Source organism: Paralichthys olivaceus, chromosome 6, assembly GCF_024713975.1.
Source record: "Paralichthys olivaceus isolate ysfri-2021 chromosome 6, ASM2471397v2, whole genome shotgun sequence".
Taxonomy (NCBI): domain Eukaryota; kingdom Metazoa; phylum Chordata; class Actinopteri; order Pleuronectiformes; family Paralichthyidae; genus Paralichthys; species Paralichthys olivaceus.
Genome location: NC_091098.1, coordinates 2,230,639 through 2,255,374, shown reverse-complemented (window position 1 = coordinate 2,255,374; position 24,736 = coordinate 2,230,639). Strand labels below are relative to the sequence as shown.

The 24,736-nt window shown below is 41.7% G+C and overlaps 1 protein-coding gene and 1 long non-coding RNA gene across 2 annotated transcripts in view; both read right to left on the bottom strand.

The window, feature by feature from the left end:
- Positions 1 to 7,351: 7,351 nt before the first annotated feature.
- Positions 7,352 to 24,736, bottom strand: part of LOC138410452 (uncharacterized) — a 42,963-nt gene continuing 25,578 nt past the window's right edge. Inside the window, exon 3 of the long non-coding RNA XR_011243159.1 lies at positions 7,352 to 7,375. This is a non-coding gene — a long non-coding RNA (uncharacterized lncRNA). The remainder of the gene's footprint in view (positions 7,376 to 24,736) is intronic.
- Positions 7,440 to 10,853, bottom strand: LOC138410450 (rho-related GTP-binding protein RhoA-C-like). Its single transcript, XM_069526191.1, has 4 exons — positions 10,462 to 10,853; positions 9,363 to 9,483; positions 9,150 to 9,280; positions 7,440 to 7,632 (listed from the first exon to the last, which is right to left on the bottom strand). The coding sequence occupies exons 1-4, from the start codon at positions 10,615 to 10,617 to the stop codon at positions 7,459 to 7,461; spliced, it is 582 nt and encodes a 193-aa protein (XP_069382292.1). The 5' UTR covers positions 10,618 to 10,853; the 3' UTR covers positions 7,440 to 7,458.

Sequence of the window (24,736 nt, the reverse complement as noted above, 5' to 3'; positions counted from 1 at the left end):
GGTGCCATTGTCATGGTTGTAATAGTGAACATTGGTTAACCAAGAGCTTATGACTGAGTAGAATAATAATAATTAATGGCAAAATGTGTTTAAAAAGACTGTCATGATTATAATACCGGATAATAAAATGTTTCATGTGTTTAAAATAGGATAAAATGAATGAAAATAATAATAATTCATGTTCATGATTTTCATATGCTAAGATAGCAGTTCATTAGAAAGAGTGAGTTAAAAAAGAATAATAATTAATTGTTTTCAAGTGTCTTGAGTTAAAAGAGGTTAAAATGATGATCGATCATCTATTCAGTGTTCAACTGCTTTTGCCTCGCAGGTATTGAAACAACAACAGAGACAGGACTGCACTTATAGATAAAACACTTTATTTTATATCATTTTTGTTTACAACTTTGTACTTACCTTTGATCAAATATGACTTGCATAAGTATTTCTGTAACTGCAATTGTGTTTTATTTTCTTTTATTAAGTCCGTGGCGAATGTGCTGCACGGCGATTGATTGTTGATGTCTGTTCCCGTGTTGAAGGAGAAGCAGGATGGCTGACTGACGAATACACACTGGCTGCTAACTCGTCGTGCTTGTGTAGTTTCTTTCCACCTTTTTTACTTTATATTTTCCCCGGCAACGGGGCGTAACACCATCGGTGTCATCGGTGCCACTCCATGACGCAGGGAAAACCCCCGCGTCATGGAGTTATGGGCGAATTATGGGCGTACTCAACCTGACATGGGTCGAGTACGCCCATAATTCCCTTCCCACCTCAGCCACCAGTATGTCCCCTTTTAAGTGTGTTTTTGGTTACCAACCCCCGACCTTTTCTGAGTCCGAACCTGAGGTGTCTGTCCCATCAGCCCATGCCCTATCTGGGCTGCAGCGCAACAGACTCTTATACGTCAAGGGGACAGAGTTAAGAGAGCTGCAGATCGCAGCAGGAGACCGGCTCCTGTCTTTTGGCCTGGCCAGCGAGTCTGGCTCGCGGCCAAAGAACTGCCTCTTCAGGTGGAGTTGCGCAAACTGGCTCCACGCTTCGTCGGTCCGTTCCCCATCACCAGGATTATCAATCCAGAGGCTGTGCGTCTTCGTCTGCCTCGGTCCCTCCGAGTACATCCCACATTCCACGTCAGCAAAATTAAGCCGGTCAAGGAGAGTGCTCTGTTTCCAGCTACCAAATCACCCCCTTCTCCCCGTATGGTCGATGGAGGGCCGGTGTACACCATGCTGGCGGTGCGTAAAAGGGGCCAGGGCAGGAAACTCCTGGTGGACTGGGTGGGGTATGGACCTGAAGAACGCCAGTGGGTTCCGGACAGTTTTATTATGGACTTGGATCTTATCAGTGACTTTAATAAAGAACATCCAGACATTCCAGGGCCATCTGGTATTTGGCCATAGAGGGGGGCCAATTTGTTAGATTGGCATAGAGACTTCCAAAAATGAATTTACAGAGCCTGATAAATTATGTGACACACAGAAACAAGATCTTCTAAACAACTGACAGAAGATCTGAAAATGAATCCATTTAATGGTACAAAGCAGGGGAGAATATAATAATAATAATAATAACTGCATTTGTATAGCACTTATTAGAAGCCATTGTTAGCTGCTAATGCTAAGTTGCTAAGCTAACACGGGTAGTGTGTAAATCACAGTGATTTAGCAAATGAGTCGCTAAGAGAGGGAGAGGTGAGTGTAAGGAATAGTAAAACTGTGAGTGTGACTCAAAATTAGCTTCAGTGAGTCAGATATTAGCAGAATAGGGAGAGACGAAAAAGAGAAGAGTTCAAAACAAGGAGGTGACACAATACGCTCACCGCAATACGTCAGCACGTCAACAACGCAACACGTGTTACTTGTTATTTGAAAGTTAATGTTAGTTCTGTTAGGCTTTTCATTTTCTTTGCATGCATCTAACTACTTTCTTTAACCTGGCACCAACACCTCACACACTCATCTCCACAAACTTAACACATACATGTGATCTCAGCCACATGGTCCCACCACTCCAGGGGGCCTTTTGTCTTCATAGTGGCCAGCTGCCATTTTGAATCTCAGTCACACACACACACACACACACACATCTGTATATAGTAAGTACACCTTTTGTTAGTTTGTGTGTTTATACTTTTATTTTTTTCATAATAAATGTTTTTCTTTAAAACACGTCTTTATTAATGTTGCATAAGTGTGAATTTTGCCAACCTCTACACTGTCAAGAAAGAGAAGAGATACTTTATTGATCCCTCAAGGGTAAATTCTTTTTACACTCATTTTTTTAGATGCACTTTTTTTTAACCCTGAAACACAATCCCACACACACAAAGGCCGACGCCTGCCGACCCTGCTTCTATGGATTGGTCCCCCAGACGGCGGCGCACTCCTGTTCCGGGGTCCAAGGTGCCTGTGCGGCGGCGCCCACCTTCCAGGCCGCCAGAGAGACGCCGCATCCCGCGATGCCCACCTGCTCGACGCCCGGAGCGCCTTATTTGGTGGGGTGGGTTCCTCCCCTGGGCGGATGGAAGGGGGGGAGCAGTTCAGGCCGGATAGCTCCCGGTCCTGAATCTGACAGTGGAGGTATGTGGTGAAGGGGCTGGGAGAGCACCTTCACCTGCACCACAGAGGATCAGTCAGCACAGGTGAGAGCTGTTAGCTGATTGATCCTCATGCTTGAAAAGGCAGCAGCAGAGCTGCCTCGTGGAACACACTGGGGAAGAGACTGGGCGAAGCTAAAGGTCCAGCAGAAAGTGCTGGACCCTTTAAGTTAAGTGTTTTGTCAGTTCTCTTTGTATTAAATAAAAAGATGTTGCTGAGCACCCAATGGTTGGACTGGTTCGTCTCTGGCTGTCGTGGTGGGTACCCCGTGGCATGGTCGACTGCCACAACACCATTTAATGGTGCCACGTTTAATGAGTACATAGTCACAACAGTGATTAAGTGCAAGTGTTTGTTTTTTTCTGGTTCTTTTAAAGAGCTGGAAAAATCGTCTCAGCAAAGACGGTTTCTTTGATTTGCTCTCTATCACCTTCATCATCTCTTCTAGGATTGTTATTCTCCTAATCATTTCCTCGCTCCACTTTACTTTATCCTCCTCCATTGCCTCCAGAGCTTCCTTAGTGGTGTTGAGAGTCTCCTGAATTGTGGACATTTCCGACTGCCACTGGTGTCTTTCCTTCCTTCCTCCTTCCTGTTCCTGTAGCAGAGCTGCCTTGAGCCTGGAGGTTTCCTGACTATGTTTAGCCAAGATTTGGGACTTCTCATGCTCCCAAAGGCATCTTGACTTTTCCAGTTGGTCATGGGCTTGAACCAGGGAGGTTTGGATTTTGGATGTTTCCTCAATCTCTCTGGCGAGGCATGTCTCTTTCTCCATTGTTTTCTCTCTTTCAGTTTGGACAGCTCTCTCAAGGTCACTGACCTTTTGGCTACCACTTGACTGAAGCATCCTCAGTCGTGAAACTTCCTTCCCTAGACCCACTTTAGTGGCATAAATATATACAATTTTTCGCTCCATATCCTTTGCCTTTCTGACGAGGTCTTCATTTTCATGTACCTGAGCGATCATTTTCATGTGCTTCTCATACAGGAGCCGATTCAAGAGTTCAGAGTAGGCATGTGTAGTCAAATCAACCCCACTGCCAGATTCAAACTTAGGCACAGATGCAGACACAAATGCAGATGCCTCTGTGTGTGCAGAAACATCAGCTGTCCCAGCAAACTCTGTTTCTGTGGACTGAGAAGTCGATGCCTCTGCCTGTGGAGATGGAGGCTGAAACACTTTTGTCTCTTCCTCCATCCCCAGGACAGTCTGGTCTTCAATTGTCTCTTTCCTCAGGACAGTCTGGTCTTCAATTGTCTTTGTTGTCTCTTCCCTCAGGACAGTCTGGTCTTCAATTGTCTCTGCGGACTCTGTCCTAGGGATTATCTTTTCTTCATTTATCTCTTCTGACTTTATACTCAGGACAATCTCGTCCTTATTCATTTCTGCTGAGTCCACCCTCAGGACAGGCATGTTTGTTGCCTTTGTTTCCTGACATGCTGGAAATGGAAGGCAATTTACAACTTCCCTTTTTTTCTTTGGGGGAGACTGCACTTTCCTTTTCACTTCAAATGCAGATGCCTCTGTGTGTGCAGAAACATCAGCTGTCCCAGCAAACTGTGTTCCTGTGGACTGAGAAGTCGATGCCTCTGCCTGTGGAGATGGAGGCTGAAACTCTTTTGCTTCTTGCTCCATCCCCAGGACAGTCTGGTCTTCAATTGTCTTTGTTGTCTCTTTCCTCAGGACAATCTCGTCCTTATTCATCTCTGCTGAGTCCACCCTCAGGACTGGCATGTTTGTTGCCTTTGTTTCCTGACATGCTGGAAATGAACGGTGATATACAAGTCCCTTTTTTCTCTTTGGGGGAGACTGCACTTTCCTTTTCACTTCAGGTCTTAAGACGGGAATTCCATATACAACTCTTGCTATTATGTTCTTCTTCTTCTTTTTAGATGTAGTTGGCTTATTATTCTCCCCAATTCCACTTCTGTCTGGTTTATAGATCTCTCTTTGTAGTGGTGGGAAATTAATATCATCCATTGATTGATTGAACGTTAGAAGCGGTCCATTGCTTTCGGTCACTTTATTCCTATTCATGCTGAGATTTCTGTATGAATGTGTGTGTGAATGGGTGAATGGAAAACTGTAGTGTAAAGCGCTTTGAGTGGTCTTCAAGACTAGAAAAGCGCTATATAAATACAACCATTTACCATTTATGTGTGCAACTGTGATCTGATTTCCTGTTGAAGTTGACAGGTCTGTTAATAGTAGCACAAAGAGAAAAGAATTGGTTGCCTGGCTGAGAAAACTGAGATGTGTGGCCTGTTGACTGCACCTCTTCATCTAACAGCTCATAAGGGTTGCTCCTGACTGTTCCATTTCTCCCTGCAATATCTCTAACTAATCCCTGGTTGAAAAAATACCCCAAATAACTGTTACCTTGGTTTGTAAACATGTTACATAGAATAAAGCAAATGTTAATAGTAGTGAAACAGAAAAACTCCAGGCCTTTTTATCGTTTGCGTGTTGGACGTAGTGTGCACAGCTTTTTATTAACAGTCTAGGATGTAGTGTTACGTTTTCATTCATCCTACCTGGTTTATCTGCATAAAGATTTTATATTCAATATTTACATGAGATGAAACAGAACTTGCTTATTTACTGTTCACGTGTGTGGCTTTGAATAGGTTTGAATGATGTTATTTTTACATACATAACACTGCGGCTATTTCAGGTCTGTTAAGCCATTGACACAACCTTCAGGCCATAGTTCACAGCTTTTTGAAATTCAAACATCAAACTGCATCAAAACAAAAACATTTAGCTTTGAGGTCAAATTGATAAACAGGAAGTGATTCTGTGAATATACAGTGTCACAAAGAAATGCAATATGTCACCTTGTACTTTACATATACATTACATATATACATACCAGCCAAAAAATGTTGTCTTTTTAACTCTGTGTTCAAGTGAAAAATAAAATAGAGTAAAATCCATAAAATAAATGTTATTATTATTAAACTGTTATTAATTATTATTAAATAATTATTAAACTGAATCTCCTCTCTCTCACTTCTGTCCTGTTTGGAGATGCCTTTAGGAAGTGATGCGAAATTCATTTCATCCACCTTCGGCAAGGATTCAACCTCTGCTTGAAATGCATTGTCTTCTGAGGGTTGACTGTTGGCAGCTCAGTTTATTTTATTTTGAAGAAATGACACCACTACTTGAAACAATACAATTGATGATCAAATATAATCTATTTAATGTGAATGTGGACAGCAGTGACATTATAGTAATATGTTTTTAATTGGCTGGTGTGTACGTCCTCATGATTGAAAATGCAAGGATTTGTTTAGTAAATTTGTTTTTGCTGCACTTGTTAGATTGGCATAGAGACTTCCAAAAATGAATTTACAGAGCCTGATAAATTATGTGACACACAAAAACAAGATCCTCTAAACAACTGACAGAGGATCTGAAAATGAATCAATTTAATGCTACAAAGCAGGGGAGAATATAATAATAATAATAACTGCAATAACGGCAGCGATAAAAGACCGGGAACACTTGAGCACCATCAGGTATTAGATCTGACTAGTTAAAATGTAAACAACAGTGTTAAGACATTTAATTATTATTGATAACAGACACAATTCATATCATAATTAATTACTGAGATATTGTAATTAATAATAGTAATAATGGTAAAGTTGTTGTCCTGAGGTTCCGGGGTCAGAGACATCTGAAATGAGAGAGAGAAAGAGAGAGAGAGACTATGGGAGTACAAAGTGAACTAGTCATTGACATGTATTAAAATAAATAAATGAATGAATGTGGGGGGGCAGAGAGACAGAGAGAAGTGGAGAGGTCCTCAGTGCATGATGGGAGTTCCCCCAGCAGTCTAGACCTATAGCAGCATAACTAAGTGATGGTTCAGGACTCACCTGATCCAGAACTAACTATAGGCTTTGTCAAAGAGGAACGTTTTAAGTTTAACTGTAAGAGATGGTGTCTGCTTCCTGAACCCAGAGTGGGAGCTGGTTCCACAGGAGAGGAGCCTGGTAGCTGAATGCTCTACCTCCTGTTCTACTCTTACAGACTCTTGGAACCACAAGAGAGCCTGTGTTTTGTGAACAAAGTGATCTGTTTGGATAATATGGTGTTATGAACTCTTTTATATATGAAGGGGCTTGATTGTTAAGGGCTTTAAATGTGAGGAGCAGGATCTTGAATTCTATTCTGAATTTTACAGAGTTTTGTCACTTTAAGGCCAAGTTAACTCAGTCAACTTTTATTAATTAACAAGCAGGTATAAAACACTCATGGTCGTTGGTCTCATTATGTTTTTATACTTAACTGCAAACAATTAAACTCTGCTTTTTAATTGAAAATTGTATGAAATATCACAGGTTCATAAAAAAGAAAAGCGGGTCCATAAAAAGTTTGTTAGTTCTAACTTTGGAATTTAAGGAGAGTGAAAAACATACAGAATGAAAGACAAGCACAGTCACACTGCAAGCCACGGAAGTCTTCCAACAGTTAGTTAGGCAGGCATTCGTCTGATTTCGACCACCAGCCACAGAGGAGCTTACTGTACTGGAGTAAGAGTATGAGCAGGAGAGATGTTCCCTTCTCGTCATGTTCTCTTAATTTCAGCTTTATTGAGTCCTAAACTCGAGATTACAGTATTTCTATTTGAAAGCTAAAAGCTATAATGTCGAACTTAAATGTATATACATGTATTCCCCTTTTCGAGCATAGCATTTCACCTTCCTTTTTTTCTTTAGCCTGGTTTCATCCCTACAACTCCCCAGTCAACTGTGCCTACCTTGGTGGAAACAGGCACAGGGATGTTTTTCTTAGCCGTGTTTATTTCCCTCCTTCCCTCCTGATCCTGCGTCACCTGACACTCTATAAAAGGCAGCAGCCGCTTTTCTTGCCTCTTCTCTTGGCCTGCAGTGCTGCCCTGGTGGCCATCTCAAACACCTCCCTCACGCCATCCTTCGTCTTGGCCGAGCACTCCAAGTAACCAAAAGCATTGATCCGGTTAGCCATTTCCCTCGCCTCATCAGACTTCACTGGTTCCTGTGTGGCAAAATCAAAAAAGAAAATAAGTTCAATGGGATGACTTGATGGTTTGATCTCTTCACATCTTTCTATCTTTCTAGCAGCTGATACATGCAGTGAATATGTTGGCTTGTGCATAGAGTTTACAGCACCGATGCTGCACCTCGTCAGAATCACAGAAATCATTCATAATGATGTGACCTAGATATTTCACTTGGTTCTTTCTTTAGGACTCGGCCTGTTCAATAGAATGAGAGAAAATTAAGTCTCTGGATCCAACACTCTTTTTAAACATGTCATAGGCTTGTACAGTTGCTGTAAACCAGCACTGTGAGGAGACAAGACAACTAAATCATTTCGTGGCCAAAAATGCTGTTATAAACTTTACATATATATAAATATTTTTTTCCCTTTTAATGAATTAATTGTATTAAACATCAGCCCTGATCATAAATACCAAATATTCATTCATTTTTATTATTTCAACTCCAGTTTGACACCATCGGTTTTTATGCTAACTATATAAAAACAAAACACAGAAAATGTCATATTTTCCCTTGACTACATGATAATGTCATTATTTTTGGAAGGTTAACAGAGCCTGGCATATGTCACTGATGTTCACTAACATCATTTTTGCATAATTATTTTGCTGATTAGCAACACACAGATGCACAAACACACTTACACATACACAGTTACAGTGAAAGCTTAGCATGCTGTAACTCATACAGATATTCACAGCAAAATGTAGGTTTCACACATCATTTCACTTGCATACATTAGGTTTATGGGTTCCATTATACAGAAATAGTGCCACTACAGGAAATACTATGTATTTTACCTTTATGCCAAATGATGGAAAATGGGTCAATATATAAAATATAACTTTGAAGCCAGGACTTCAGAATGAAATAATAAAAATGTGTAATGCATGATTTTATGGTTTCATGGCAAAGAGATAAAAAGCAGTTAAAATGGGTTCCAATGGGGCTTTTTTTTGTGCCACAAAGGTGATAAAAGGTTGTATTTTTTTACACAAATTTTAAAATCTGCAGAAAATACACATCTTTTGAAAGTCCCGAGTCATATGCATTAACACAGTGAGAATTATCAAAAAAAGAAAACTTAAATGGCCAAAGATGTCCAGAAGGTGCCCTAAGGGTTAACAATGCTATCCCCACCATACAGCCAGTCCTTAACTCTATTAACTGTTTGGAGAGACCATCCATATACAGAGTGAAGTGGACTGGTGAGAATATTCCACCTTGTCAAACCTGATTGTTACTAGAGTGTGCAGATAAACATTTACTATCTTGTATAGCTTTGCAGTGAGAACCAAAAGTGCAGAATATGGAGGACTCCTCACTCTTACAGTTTCACAAACAGTTTCCCATGATTAACTCAGTCAATTTGATGCATTTTGAGATAAGTAACCTTTGGGATTATAATGAAATTCAGTCTAAACAAACCCCCATAGGTTTGAATTTGTATAAGCTGCAGAATGAGCACAGTTAAGTACAGGCCTCACTCACCTGTTTCATCTTGGCTAACTCTCGACGGGTGTGTTCATCATTCCGCAGGTCTTTCTTGTTTCCCACCAGAATAATAGACACATTGGGACAGAAGTGTTTGACCTCTGGAGTCCACTTCTCTGGAATATTCTCTGCATCGGGCACAAAGTGTCCATGTTGAATGTGGAGCAAATGGTACATTTGTCAAAACCAATGGCAGGAAAGAAATCTCACCTAGGCTGTCGGGGCTGTCGATGGAGAAACACATGAGGATGACATCTGTGTCTGGGTAGGAGAGAGGCCTCAGCCGGTCATAGTCCTCCTGTCCTGCTGTGTCCCAGAGAGCCAGCTCCACCTACAGGGGTCGAGGACATTAATGCTTACATACTTCACAACACCACCATATCTGCATCACAATTAAATGCTACAGGGCTCAGTTACAAGGTTTGTGCCCTAGATTCTGACAACATGAGATAGATTCAAAGACAACCAGGAAAACAGCAGAAAGGTTGGATAGAACAGTTGTTTGACAAAAAATTGTTCCAGTACACAACAGTCAATTTTTCATTTCTGTTGATGTACAGGTTAAACAAGTTATTATTGAGCTTTGTTCAATTTGTTAAAAATCCATCAAAATGTCAAACTGGTGATTTATTATCAGGTTTAAAAGCCATGGCTCAAAATCAGGAAAAGTATTCAGATTCAGACATCAGGCAGATTCTGGGTGAGGGAGAAGCTTTGAAATACAACTAAACTAAAATCCAGAGGCACTTTTAATCTTAAAACATTTTCTTGAAAATATTTCGCCCAATTGGATGGCAACGTGGACGTTTGATCCAGCGGTCAATGTGGATTCTACATACTGTGTATATATGTCTGGATAGATTACTTTATTCATAGATTACTTTATTCATCCCCGAAGGGAAATTAAGTCTATGGACAAATCCGCCAGGCCAATATACAACCCAATGTTACCTTCTTCCAGATGTGTTGGTATCAGTGTACATGTTTAGAGATAAGTGAGATGAAATGACAGAATTTCACAAACAAGTTTATCATTTAAAAATAGCGTCTCTATGTTCATTTATCATGGACAAAAAAGATGAAGCATTGCACAAGCATTAGTTTAAAACATATTACTAACATTTGATATATTGTTAGCATTTTTTGTTTTTAACTGTCCAACATAGTATCATCCTTAAAAACCAAGTGCTGCTCAGGTTACATTATGAAACAAACCTTCAGGGTCCGAGGCTCAGTCTACACACCCTATGCTGTGTTAATTGACTCATGACAAAAAGAAAGAAATGTGACATTATAATAAACAGCTTACCTGTTTACCATCCACCTCAATATCTGCCACATAGTTTTCAAACACAGTGGGCACATAGACCTCAGGGAACTGATCTTTGCTGAACACTATGAGGAGACAGGTTTTGCCGCAGGCTCCATCACCGACTATCACTAGTTTCTTTCTGATTGCAGCCATCTGAAAGAATGAAGAAAGACATGTACTCTGTTATTGATTCTGTGCATTCAGAGCAAAAACAACCCTGCAGGGTGAGGAGCTTGATTGGTGTACAAGCAGTGCTTGTCAAGCACAATGATGAAATAGGACAGGATGAGAGTTTTAAGATGGTGTGAGGTATGGATCCATGAAACACTGTCAGGAAACACTTAACAAAACTCTGGAAACCTATTATGGCCACAATCATTTCATCTCCTGCTTTTTCAATATGTGGAATTAAACTCTTTTTGAAAAAAATAATATCAACCAGAAATGTTTGCTTGATGATGCAAATTCACAATATAGATGATGCCATGGCTCTTTACAGAGTAAGTTTGAGACCTGACAAAATTATAGAGTAACTCAACAGTTCCTGCAAAGAGAAGCTCACAGGGAGAAACGAGGTGGAGGGGGCATCTGCCAATCAGACAGTGAACTTTGACTATTTCATCTGTCTAATGTATCTGCATTTATATGTGCGTGTGCGCCACTGGTGTCAGATTGTATCGAATGATATTCCCCAACACGAGTTGCTATGTGTGTGCACTTTAGACAAGAGGTACAAGAGATCTAGTTGTGGCATCATGGACATGTGAAAAACTGTATTCAGGGTATGCTCCAGTATTTCAGTGTACTCCACCAGATATTTACAATGTTTCACTTAGGGCCAAAGCATTTTACTGACCAACAATGACTTTCAAATTAGTTTCTGGCATAAAACAAATGAAACACTATAGGTATGATATAACATAGTGCATGGAAAAAAACATGTGGGGTGAGGCCTCATTTCTGATTAGAAGAAAAAGTCATGACAATAACACTCGAACGTGATCATTTCCAGAACGACTAGTATCAAACCAGCTAATTCAATACTGAGACCTTGGATTGCATTCTGGATTTGGTGTTTACATGCTGATAAAATAAGATCAACCAATTTAATAGTCTGAAGTTATTAGGTTATGACTGTCGCCAATTTTCATCCAGAGCAGGAAATGGTAATCTCCGAATATAATCTCTGACAGCAGCTTTCAAACTGTGCCTGAATAAAATCCCGTCAAACCAGATGTAAAGGTTTAGTGGGTGGCGTTCTCTCACATGACACCGTATACCTCCATTAAGTCTGTAACCACCCAGCTTCATCCGTGTTTATACACTGCTGTCAGTGTTAGCTCCTCAGCTAGCTGATGTTTCAGGAGTGTTTGCCAAGTTTACGTTGCGTTAGAGCTCCACTTCCTCACTGCTGTTTACCTCTCATGTAAAGAACCATCACATCTGTCAACCTAACCTCTGGTGAACCACTTCAGATTGAATATAATTGACGACCTAATCTCCTTTATTTTTAATCTAAAATATCTTTTGGCCTGTGTGAATCAGTGAAGTAGCAGCTAACTTGTAGCTAACAGCAGTTCAGTAAGGACACTGAAGTGTTAGCTAGCTAACTTGGCTAAGTTGACCGGGAAAGCTAGCCTGTCGTCAGACACAAAACATTGTCACACTGCGATATGTTGTTTAAACCCAGCAGCTGGCTCAATCTCAAAGAGCTTTTACAGGACAGTTTGCCTTTTACCCATTCATATGAGGGGCCATTCAGGGTTCAGTATCTTGCCCAAGGACACTTTGGCATACAGATGGAGAAGACTGTGATCGAACCAATGACATTCTGGTTGGAGGACGACCGCTCTTCTCCTCAGCCACAGCCACAGCCACACATACACTTTGGTCCCTGAGGTCAGATGGAGGGTTTGCCCTTCAGGTGTTATGTAGAACATGAACCTTGTCATTACGACAGGAAGAGTTTTGATACTACTGTAGGCATGTAAAATCAAGCCCCTCTAGATATGGGGTGCCGTTTGTAAAGCAGCTCACGCTGAAAATAACAGCAACATTTTGTCACATTTAGCTTCAAACCATGTTTAAAAAACTGGTGTGAATTTTTGAGAGTCACTTTTTTGCACATTTACAACAATATTTGTCAACTTAGAGATATTTTAAATATTTAAATCCAAATGTTGAATGTTACACTTAAATGTTAAATGTTAAATCTAAATGCTAAATCTAAATGCTAAATCTAAATGTTAAATTTAAATCTAAATCTGCAACCTAAATGTTAAATCTAAATGTTAAATCTAAATGTTAAATCTAAATCTAAATGTTAAATCTAAATCCAAATCTAAATGTTAAATCTAAATGTTAAATCTAAATCTAAATGTTAAATCTAAATGTTAAATCAGAATCTAAATCTAAATGTTAAATCTAAATGTTAAATCAAAATCTAAATGTTAAATCAAAATGTTAAATCTAAAAGTTAAATCTGAATCTAAATCTAAATGTTAAATCTAAATGTTTCGGGTGAAACTAAATATTTAACTAATATGCAAATTCAAATGCCGGTAACAGGAAGTACCAAAATAAAAGCTCGAGGAGGTCAGAGTGTGTTTATAGTGGCAAATAACAAATAAAACCCAACTTATCCGGGGAAATGGACTCTTGGACATGGAATATCGTGTTAATAACTACATAAAATAACAAACACGTATGCAGAAACTTTATTTGAAGAGTACTTTGAGTTTTTAGTGTCACTTTTATGAAGAATGCGGGATTTATGACCTGTAGCCACTATAGCCAGCAACAAGGGGGCGCACTTTGACTGATCTGTCATGTTCGCCCGCCTCCACCCGGTACACTCTCCTGTCGGCCATGGTCGCTCTGCAAACATGTCGATGAGTGAATCTGCGTTAGCGGAGAATATCGGCAGAGCCGTTCTGGCAGCAATCCAAAATTTTTCCACATCGACGGCAACAGCAACAGCAACCGCCACAGGGCTACCACATGCCACCTCGGTGAGTCTGTTTTCCAAATCACATAGCATTGGATTCTTGTCAAGGCTAACTTAACTAAACTAGCTTACGGTAGCCAGTAGAGATTTGCTACTAGCACCAATGCACTTTATGTGTAGCACATATGTTTCTATAAACAGTAAAACTCACACCGGTAAGTGACGCAGTGGGACGAACTCATGAGCTGAAAAGCAAGGTGTGTAAATGTGAGTTAAAGATTACGTGAAGATGTTCTGAGCCGCAAAGCATCAATTATATAATTTAGCATTACAGCTAACGGATGTCAAATGTAAATGTGCCTCTGTCCTCAGTCAGACATCTCACCTTGGCTTACCTGCTGGCCTTTACTCAAGATAAAACCGTTCTCTGCTCGGCTAGAGAGAGAGTTATGCTGATGGAGGACAGAGGCAGTCACAATGATAAAGACATTCATTTAATGTGAATAAGGTACCAGAGTGAATACTGTAAAAAAACATAAAATCTATCTCTCTTTGTTTCTACATTTTCTAAGACAGGAATATGATCTCTCCTTAGAGCTCCTGTCAGCACTCGTGCTGTGGCATTTTGGACCAACTGGAGACTTTACAGTCTTCCCGGGGCATCCTGATAATAAGGAATTACAGGCCTTGATGTTCTTGAGACATTCCTGAAGTTGAACTAAGTGATTAGATTCATCATGCTTCAGAGAAATGTACAGCTGGGTGTCATCTGCGTAACAATGGTAGTGTATGTGGTGCTTTCTCACGATGTTGCCTAAGGGGAGTATATATAAGGTGAAGAATATCGGTCCAAGGACAGAACCTTGTGGAACTCCATGACTAACTTGCATGTGCATGGAGGGGTCATTGTTGACATTAACAAATTGAAATCTATCTGATAAATATGATTTAAACCAGTCTAGTGCAGTTCCTCTGATCCCTATATGTTGTTCTAGTCTCTATAACAGGATCTTATGATCTGTGGTGTCAAATGCTGCACTAAGATCCAACAGGACGAGCACAGAGACAAGTCCATCATCTGATGCCTTAAAAAGGTCTTTCAATAGTGCTGTTTCTGTGCTGTGATGGATTCTAATGTAACGGGTATGGTTTTGAACCCAAATGCAGCACAACAAGCATGGACAGTTGGTAACAGTCTTTATTGTCAGCTCTTAGCAGATCAGGTGGCAGGCAATACAGACAGCAACAGGCCGACGACTTGGTCAGATAGCAACAGGCAGAAGACTTGGTCAGGGACGGAAGGCAGAGGTGATTACCAGGTTTCGGACGAGGCAGGTTAGTCAGGAACAGGCAGGGTCGGCAACGAAGAATCAGTCCGGAGATAACTGCTGGAAAGTCTTGCATGAAGGCGTAGAACAATCTGGCACTGACTGAGAGTGGAGCTGGTGAATATATACTGGGCTTGATTGCAGGTGATGAGGAGCAGCTGTGTTGGATTGTGAGAGGGTGTGGCTTGGCTGGCAGATGAGGCAGAGGCGGAGTCCATGGAAAAGTACTGAGAGGTGGAAGGATGGGAGACTGACTGAGAAGTGGGAGGATGGGTGACTGACTGTGACTTCTAAATCCTGACCGGAATTTGTCCAACAAATCGTTACTATCTAAGAAATCACACAGCTGGTTAGCAACTGTTTTTTCTAAGATTTTTGAAATGAAGGGCAGGTTTGATATGGCTCTGTAATTAGCTAAAACCTCTGGGTCAAGTGTAGGCTTTTTACGCAGAGGTTTAATAACAGCTACCTCAAAAGCTTGTGGTACATAGCCTGTCAACAAAGACATTTAATATGGAACTGTCAATCAGGGGGACAACTCCCTTAAAAAGTCCAGTTGGGACAGAGTCTAATTGACAAGTTGTTGGTTTACATGATGAAACTAATGAGGTCAGTTCAGGAAGGTCAATAGAAGAAAATTGGTTCAAACATAAATCTGGTTCTATGGTTTCAGGACCAGACAATGTTTCTATGTATGTGCTATTCATTGGGAGGAGGTGGTGGATTTTATCCCTGATGGTTATAATTTTATTTGTAAAGAAGCTCATGAAATCATTGCTTCTCAGGGTTAGAGGAATAGATGGGTCAGTAGAGGTGTGACTTTCTGTCAGCCTGGCTACAGTGCTGAAGAGAAACCTGGGAGGTTCTGGCATTTCTAAGTGCTTTCTTGTAATATATCAAGCTATTCTTCCAGGCTAGGTAAAAGTCATGTTTATTGGTGGAACGCCACTTCCTCTCTAGTTTCCGTGATGTCTGTTTTAGAACACGTGTCTGAGAATTATACCACGGAGCTGATCTCCTCTGATTTGCCTTCTTCTTTTTTAGAGGGGCGACAGCGTCAAGGATTGTTTTTAATGAAGCTGCTGTACTATTAACTAAGTTATCAACTAGTGTGGGGGTAAAGTTTTGATAACTTTCCTGTATTGTACTGACACATGGCTGAGAGGTAAGTGTAGAAGGAAGCAGTTCTTAAAATGTATTCAGTTTTATCAGATAAACACAGACTATAATAGAGTTTCTGTCCAGAATCAGTGTAATTAGTAATTCTAAATTTAAATGTAATTAAAAAATGGTCGGACAGAAGAGGGTTCTGTTGAAATATTATTACATTTTCAATGTCTATGACATATGTCAGAACAAGATCAAGAGTGTGATTCAGACAGTGGGTGAGTTTATTCACATGTTGAATGACACCAATCGCTATTATTGATTTGAAAGCTGAACTAAGGCTGTCGTTGGCAACATCTACATAAATGTTGAAATCACCTACTATAATTATTTTATCTGTCCTAAGAACTAGTTCTGATAGAAATTCAGAGAATTCAGATAAACCAATTCATCTAGTTATCATATATCGTCCGCCTGCCCCTTAGTCAGAATTTCTATGTGATTTCAGGCTTGGATGGATGAGGCTGATTATAAGATTTTCAAAGGAGTTATAACTTTCTTTCGGTCGAGGGTTGATAGATAGGTCAGATTTAGAGGTTGCTGCAACCCCTCCACCTCTGCCTGTGCTTCGAGAAGTATGAGTATTAGTATAGGTTGGGGGCTTCGTTTCATTTAAGCCTACATATTCTCCATCTTGCAGCCAGGTTTCTGTTAAACATAATAGATCGATTTGGTGATCGGTAATCAGGTCATTAATAAGTAATGATTTTTGATTGAGTGACCTGATATTTAATAAACCGCCTTTTATAATTCTGTGTTTTGTTACAGGTATATTGGCTGTGTTAACTTTTATTAGGTTTGAATATATTATTCCTGTCCTGTTTGCTTTTGATTTAATGAATTTAGGGTGTCGGGGGCAGACACAGTTTCTATAGGATATTGTGAGGATGACTGTTCAAATAGAAGCGCAGAGAAGCGCAGAGAAGCGTGTAAGACTGCGACTCTGCCTCCTGGTCTCAACTCTGGATTGTCACGGTGTGGACTGTCTAACAAACGTTGTCATGTTTCTAGATATGAGAGCTGCTCCATTCCAAGTGGGATGAATACAATCTCTCCTAATCAGACCAGGTTTCCCCCAAAGAGTGCGCCAATTATCTACGAAGCCCACGTTGTTATTTGGACACCACCTCGACAGCCAGCGGTGAAAGGATGACATGCGGCTGTACATGTCATCACTGGAAACATTAGGCAGGGGTCCAGAGAAAAATTACGGAGTCCGACATTCTCTTTGCATATGTACACACCAAATCAATATTGATTTTTGTGACCTCCGACTGACGTAGTCACAGTCAAGAATAGATAACCCTTCCCCCTCATGACGTCAGTGTTTGATCAAATACAACAAGTGCAGATCTTCACCAAGTTGGATCTGCGAAACGCATACCACCTTATCCGCATTCGGGAGGGGGATGAGTGGAAAACTGGTTTCAACACACCAAGTGAGTATTTAGTGATGCCGTTTGGTCTCACCAATGCCCCAGGAGTGTTCCAAGCTTTGATTAATGATATTTTAAGAGACTTTTTAGATCAGTTTGTTTATGTATATCTAGATGATATTCTTATTTACTCTCCCGACGTGGAAACCCACCAGAGACACGTTAAGCTCGTTCTGCAACATCTTCTAGCTAATAAGTTACATGTGAAAGCAGAAAAGAGTGAATTTCATGCCGATACCATCTCCTTCCTGGGCTTTATCGTAGCCCCTGGAAGGGTTAAGATGGACCCAGCTAAAGTGAGCGCTGTAGCCAAGTGGCCAACACCTGATAGCCGCAAGAAAGTGCAGCAATTCCTAGGTTTCGCTAACTTTTACAGGCGGTTTATCAGAGGCTTTAGCGCAATAGCAGCTCCTCTCCACGCTCTCACTTTTCCGCAGGTGTCATTCTGCTGGTTCGCTGACGTGGACGCAGCGTTCCGAGAGCTGAAGGGGCGGTTCACCATGGCGCCTATCTTCACGCTTCCCGATCCCTCTCACCAGTTTGTGGTGGAAGTAGATGCATCTAACGAGGGGATCAGGGCCGTCTTATCCCAGCGAGCCGAGGTGGACAACAAGCTGCATCCCTGCGCCTTCCTGTCCCGACGCTTGAAGGCAGCTGAGCGGAACTACGACGTTGGAAATCGTGAACTGTTGGCGGTGAAGGTGGCGTTGGAGGAGTGGCGGCATTGGCTGGAGGGGGCACAACACCCGTTCTTGGTTTGGACTGATAACCTGCAGTATATAAAAGGAGCTAAACGATTAAATTCCTGTCAAGCTCGCTGTTCATTGTTTTTTAACAGATTAAATTTTTCCTTATCTTACAGACCGGGGTCCAAAAACACTAAGCCTGACGCCCTGTCCCGCCTATTCAGCCCCGAGCCTGTTGCCACGGATCCCGAGCCTATCCTTCCACTTATCCGTGTGGTGGGGTTGGTATCCTGGCACATAGAAGCCGAGGTGAAGCAAGCGAATGGTGAGACCCCGCCACCTAGTGGGTGCCCTGAGAACCGTCTGTATGTTCCTGTTGATCTGCGCCCACAGGTGATTCACTGGGCTCACTCGTCTCTGCTCACCTGTCATCCGGGCGTACGACGGACCATATTCGCCATCACACAGCGGTTCTGGTGGCCGTCCATGGAGCTGGAAGTGCGGGAGTACGTTGAGGCGTGTCCAGTCTGTGCCAGGAATAAGAACTCCTCCAGAACCCGCGCAGGCTTGTTGTAGCCTGTTCCTATTCCGTCCCGGCCGTGGGCGGAAATTTCTATGGACTTTGTCTGTACACCACGGTTTTAACAGTCGTAGACATTCGCTAAAATGGTTCACTTTATAGCTTTGCCCAAATTGCCCTCAGCCAAAGAAACGGCCGAAATTATGATGAACAATGTTTTTAAGATTCACAGATTCTGACAGGACATCGTGTCAGATCGGGGGGCCCCAGTTTATCTCGCGGTTCTGGAAGGAGATCTGTAAACTCATCGGTGCCATTGTCATGGTTGTAATAGTGAACATGGGTTAACCAAGAGCTTATGACTGAGTAGAATAATAATAATTAATGGCAAAATGTGTTTAAAAAGACTTTCATGATTATAATACCGGATAATAAAATGTTTCATGTGTTTAAAATAAGATAAAATGAATGAAAATAATAATAATTCATGTTCATGATTTTCATATGCTAAGATAGCAGTTCATTAGAAAGAGTGAGTTAAAAAAGAATAATAATTAATTGTTTTCAAGTGTCTTGAGTTAAAAGAGGTTAAAATGATGATCGATCATCTATTCAGTGTTCAACTGCTTTTGCCTCGCAGGTATTGAAACAACAACAGAGACAGGACTGCACTTATAGATAAAACACTTTATTTTATATCATTTTTGTTTACAACTTTGTACTTACCTTTGATCAAATATGACTTGCATAAGTATTTCTGTAACTGCAATTGTGTTTTATTTTCTTTTATTAAGTCCGTGGCGAATGTGCTGCACGGCGATTGATTGTTGATGTCTGTTCCCGTGTTGAAGGAGAAGCAGGATGGCTGACTGACGAATACACACTGGCTGCTAACTCGTCGTGCTTGTGTAGTTTCTTTCCACCTTTTTTACTTTATATTTTCCCCGGCAACGGGGCGTAACACCATCGGTGTCATCGGTGCCACTCCATGACGCGGGGGTTTTCCCCGCGTCATGGAGTTATGGGCGAATTATGGGCGTACTCGACCTGACATGGGTCGAGTACGCCCATAATTCCCTTCCCACCTCAGCCACCAGTATGTCCCCTTTTAAGTGTGTTTTTGGTTACCAACCCCCGATCTTTTCTGAGTCCGAACCTGAGGTGTCTGTCCCATCAGCCCATGCCCTATCTGGGCTGCAGCGCAACAGACTCTTATACGTCAAGGGGACAGAGTTAAGAGAGCTGCAGATCGCAGCAGGAGACCGGCTCCTGTCTACCAGCCTGGCCAGCGAGTCTGGCTCGCGGCCAAAGAACTGCCTCTTCAGGTGGAGTTGCGCAAACTGGCTCCACGCTTCGTCGGTCCGTTCCCCATCACCAGGATTATCAATCCAGAGGCTGTGCGTCTTCGTCTGCCTCGGTCCCTCCGAGTACATCCCACATTCCACGTCAGCAAAATTAAGCCGGTCAAGGAGAGTGCTCTGTTTCCAGCTACCAAATCACCCCCTTCTCCCCGTATGGTCGATGGAGGGCCGGTGTACACCATGCTGGCGGTGCGTAAAAGGGGCCAGGGCAGGAAACTCCTGGTGGACTGGGTGGGGTATGGACCTGAAGAACGCCAGTGGGTTCCGGACAGTTTTATTATGGACTTGGATCTTATCAGTGACTTTAATAAAGAACATCCAGACATTCCAGGGCCATCTGGTATTTGGCCATAGAGGGGGGCCAATTTGTTAGATTGGCATAGAGACTTCCAAAAATGAATTTACAGAGCCTGATAAATTATGTGACACACAGAAACAAGATCTTCTAAACAACTGACAGAAGATCTGAAAATGAATCCATTTAATGGTACAAAGCAGGGGAGAATATAATAATAATAATAATAACTGCATTTGTATAGCACTTATTAGAAGCCATTGTTAGCTGCTAATGCTAAGTTGCTAAGCTAACACGGGTAGTGTGTAAATCACAGTGATTTAGCAAATGAGTCGCTAAGAGAGGGAGAGGTGAGTGTAAGGAATAGTAAAACTGTGAGTGTGACTCAAAATTAGCTTCAGTGAGTCAGATATTAGCAGAATAGGGAGAGACGAAAAAGAGAAGAGTTCAAAACAAGGAGGTGACACAATACGCTCACCGCAATACGTCAGCACGTCAACAACGCAACACGTGTTACTTGTTATTTGAAAGTTAATGTTAGTTCTGTTAGGCTTTTCATTTTCTTTGCATGCATCTAACTACTTTCTTTAACCTGGCACCAACACCTCACACACTCATCTCCACAAACTTAACACATACATGTGATCTCAGCCACATGGTCCCACCACTCCAGGGGGCCTTTTGTCTTCATAGTGGCCAGCTGCCATTTTGAATCTCAGTCACACACACACACACACACACACACACATCTGTATATAGTAAGTACACCTTTTGTTAGTTTGTGTGTTTATACTTTTATTTTTTTCATAATAAATGTTTTTCTTTAAAACACGTCTTTATTAATGTTGCATAAGTGTGAATTTTGCCAACCTCTATACTGTCAAGAAAGAGAAGAGATACTTTATTGATCCCTCAAGGGTAAATTCTTTTTACACTCATTTTTTTAGATGCACTTTTTTTTAACCCTGAAACACAATCCCACACACACAAAGGCCGACGCCTGCCGACCCTGCTTCTATGGATTGGTCCCCCAGACGGCGGCGCACTCCTGTTCCGGGGTCCAAGGTGCCTGTGCGGCGGCGCCCACCTTCCAGGCCGCCAGAGAGACGCCGCATCCCGCGATGCCCACCTGCTCGACGCCCGGAGCGCCTCCTTTGGTGGGGTGGGTTCCTCCCCTGGGCGGATGGAAGGGGGGGAGCAGTTCAGGCCGGATAGCTCCCGGTCCTGAATCTGACAGTGGAGGTATGTGGAGGTGAAGGGGCTGGGAGAGCACCTTCACCTGCACCACAGAGGATCAGTCAGCACAGGTGAGAGCTGTTAGCTGATTGATCCTCATGCTTGAAAAGGCAGCAGCAGAGCTGCCTCGTGGAACACACTGGGGAAGAGACTGGGCGAAGCTAAAGGTCCAGCAGAAAGTGCTGGACCCTTTAAGTTAAGTGTTCTGTCAGTTCTCTTTGTATTAAATAAAAAGATGTTGCTGAGCACCCAATGGTTGGACTGGTTCGTCTCTGGCTGTCGTGGTGGGTACCCCGTGGCATGGTCGACTGCCACAACACCATTTAATGGTGCCACGTTTAATGAGTACATAGTCACAACAGTGATTAAGTGCAAGTGTTTGTTTTCCTGGTTCTTTTAAAGAGCTGGAAAAATCGTCTCAGCAAAGACGGTTTCTTTGATTTGCTCTCTTTCACCTCCATCATTTCTTCTAGGATTGTTATTCTCCTAATCATTTCCTCGCTCCACTTTACTTTATCCTCCTCCATTGCCTCCAGAGCTTCCTTAGTGGTGTTGAGAGTCTCCTGAATTGTGGACATTTCCGACTGCCACTGGTGTCTTTCCTTCCTTCCTCCTTCCTGTTCCTGTAGCAGAGCTGCCTTGAGCCTGGAGGTTTCCTGACTATGTGTAGCCAAGATTTGGGACTTCTCATGCTCCCAAAGGCATCTTGACTTTTCCAGTTGGTCATGGGCTTGAACCAGGGAGGTTTGGATTTTGGATGTTTCCTCAATCTCTCTGGCGAGGCATGTCTCTTTCTCCATTGTTTTCTCTCTTTCAGTTTGGACAGCTCTCTCAAGGTCACTGACCTTTTGGCTACCACTTGACTGAAGCATCCTCAGTCGTGAAACTTCCTTCCCTAGACCCACTTTAGTGGCATAAATATATACAATTTTTCGCTCCATATCCTTTGCCTTTCTGACGAGGTCATCATTTTCATGTACCTGAGCGATCATTTTCATGTGCTTCTCATACAGGAGCCGATTCAAGAGTTCAGAGTAGGCATGTGTAGTCAAATCAACCCCACTGCCAGATTCAAACTTAGGCTCAGATGCAGACACAAATGCAGATGCCTCTGTGTGTGCAGAAACATCAGCTGTCCCAGCAAACTCTGTTTCTGTGGACTGAGAAGTCGATGCCTCTGCCTGTGGAGATGGAGGCTGAAACACTTTTGTCTCTTCCTCCATCCCCAGGACAGTCTGGTCTTCAATTGTCTCTTTCCTCAGGACAGTCTGGTCTTCAATTGTCTTTGTTGTCTCTTCCCTCAGGACAGTCTGGTCTTCAATTGTCTCTGCGGACTCTGTCCTAGGGATTATCTTTTCTTCATTCATCTCTTCTGACTTTATACTCAGGACAATCTCGTCCTTATTAATCTCTGCTGAGTCCACCCTCAGGACAGGCATGTTTGTTGCCTTTGTTTCCTGACATGCTGGAAATGGAAGGCAATTTACAACTCCCTTTTTTTTCTTTGGGGGAGACTGCACTTTCCTTTTCACTTCAAATGCAGATGCCTCTGTGTGTGCAGAAACATCAGCTGTCCCAGCAAACTGTGTTCCTGTGGACTGAGAAGTCGATGCCTCTGCCTGTGGAGATGGAGGCTGAAACACTTTTGTCTCTTCCTCCATCCCCAGGACAGTCTGGTCTTCAATTGTCTCTTTCCTCAGGACAGTCTGGTCTTCAATTGTCTTTGTTGTCTCTTCCCTCAGGACAGTCTGGTCTTCAATTGTCTCTGCGGACTCTGTCCTAGGGATAATCTTTTCTTCATATATCTCTTCTGACTTTATACTCAGGACAATCTCGTCCTTATTCATCTCTGCTGAGTCCACCCTCAGGACAGGCATGTTTGTTGCCTTTGTTTCCTGACATGCTGGAAATGAACGGTGATATACAAGTCCCTTTTTTCTCTTTGGGGGAGACTGCACTTTCCTTTTCACTTCAGGTCTAATGACGGGAATTCCATATACAACTCTTGCTATTATGTTCTTCTTCTTCTTTTTAGATGTAGTTGTCTTATTATTCTCCCCAATTCCACTTCTGTCTGGTTTATAGATCTCTCTTTGTAGTGGTGGGAAATTAATATCATCCATTGATTGATTGAACGTTAGAAGCGGTCCATTGCTTTCGGTCACTTTATTCCTATTCATGCTGAGATTTCTGTATGAATGTGTGTGTGAATGGGTGAATGGAAAACTGTAGTGTAAAGCGCTTTGAGTGGTCTTCAAGACTAGAAAAGCGCTATATAAATACAACCATTTACCATTTATGTGTGCAACTGTGATCTGATTTCCTGTTGAAGTTGACAAGTCTGTTAATAGTAGCACAAAGAGAAAAGAATTGGTTGCCTGGCTGAGAAAACTGAGATGTGTGGCCTGTTGACTGCACCTCTTCATCTAACAGCTCACTAGGGTTGCTCCTGACTGTTCCATTTCTCCCTGCAATATCTCCAACTAATCCCTGGTTGAAAAAATACCCCAAATAACTGTTACCTTGGTTTGTAAACATGTTACATAGAATAAAGCAAATGTTAATAGTAGTGAAACAGAAAAACTCCAGGCCTTTTTATCATTTGCGTGTTGGACGTAGTGTGCACAGCTTTTTATTAACAGTCTATGATGTAGTGTTACGTTTTCATTCATCCTACCTGGTTTATCTGCATAAAGATTTTATATTCAATATTTACATGAGATGAAACAGAACTTGCTTATTTACTGTTCACGTGTGTGGCTTTGAATAGGTTTGAATGATGTTATTTTTACATACATAACACTGCGGCTATTTCAGGTCTGTTAAGCCATTGACACAACCTTCAGGCCATAGTTCACAGCTTTTTGAAATTCAAACATCAAACTGCATCAAAACAAAAACATTAAGCTTTGAGGGCAAATTGATAAACAGGAAGTGATTCTGTGAATATACAGTGTCACAAAGAAATGCAATATGTCACCTTGTACTTTACATATACATTACATATATACATGCCAGCCACAAAATGTTGCCTTTTTAACTCTGTGTTCAAGTGAAAAATAAAATAGAGTAAAATCCATAAAATAAATGTTATTATTATTAAACTGTTATTAATTATTATTAAATAATTATTAAACTGAATCTCCTCTCTCTCACTTCTGTCCTGTTTGGAGATGCCTTTAGGAAGTGATGCGAAATTAATTTCATCCACCTTTGGCAAGGATTCAACCTCTGCTTGAAATGCATTGTCTTCTGAGGGTTGACTGTTGGCAGCTCAGTTTATTTTATTTTGAAGA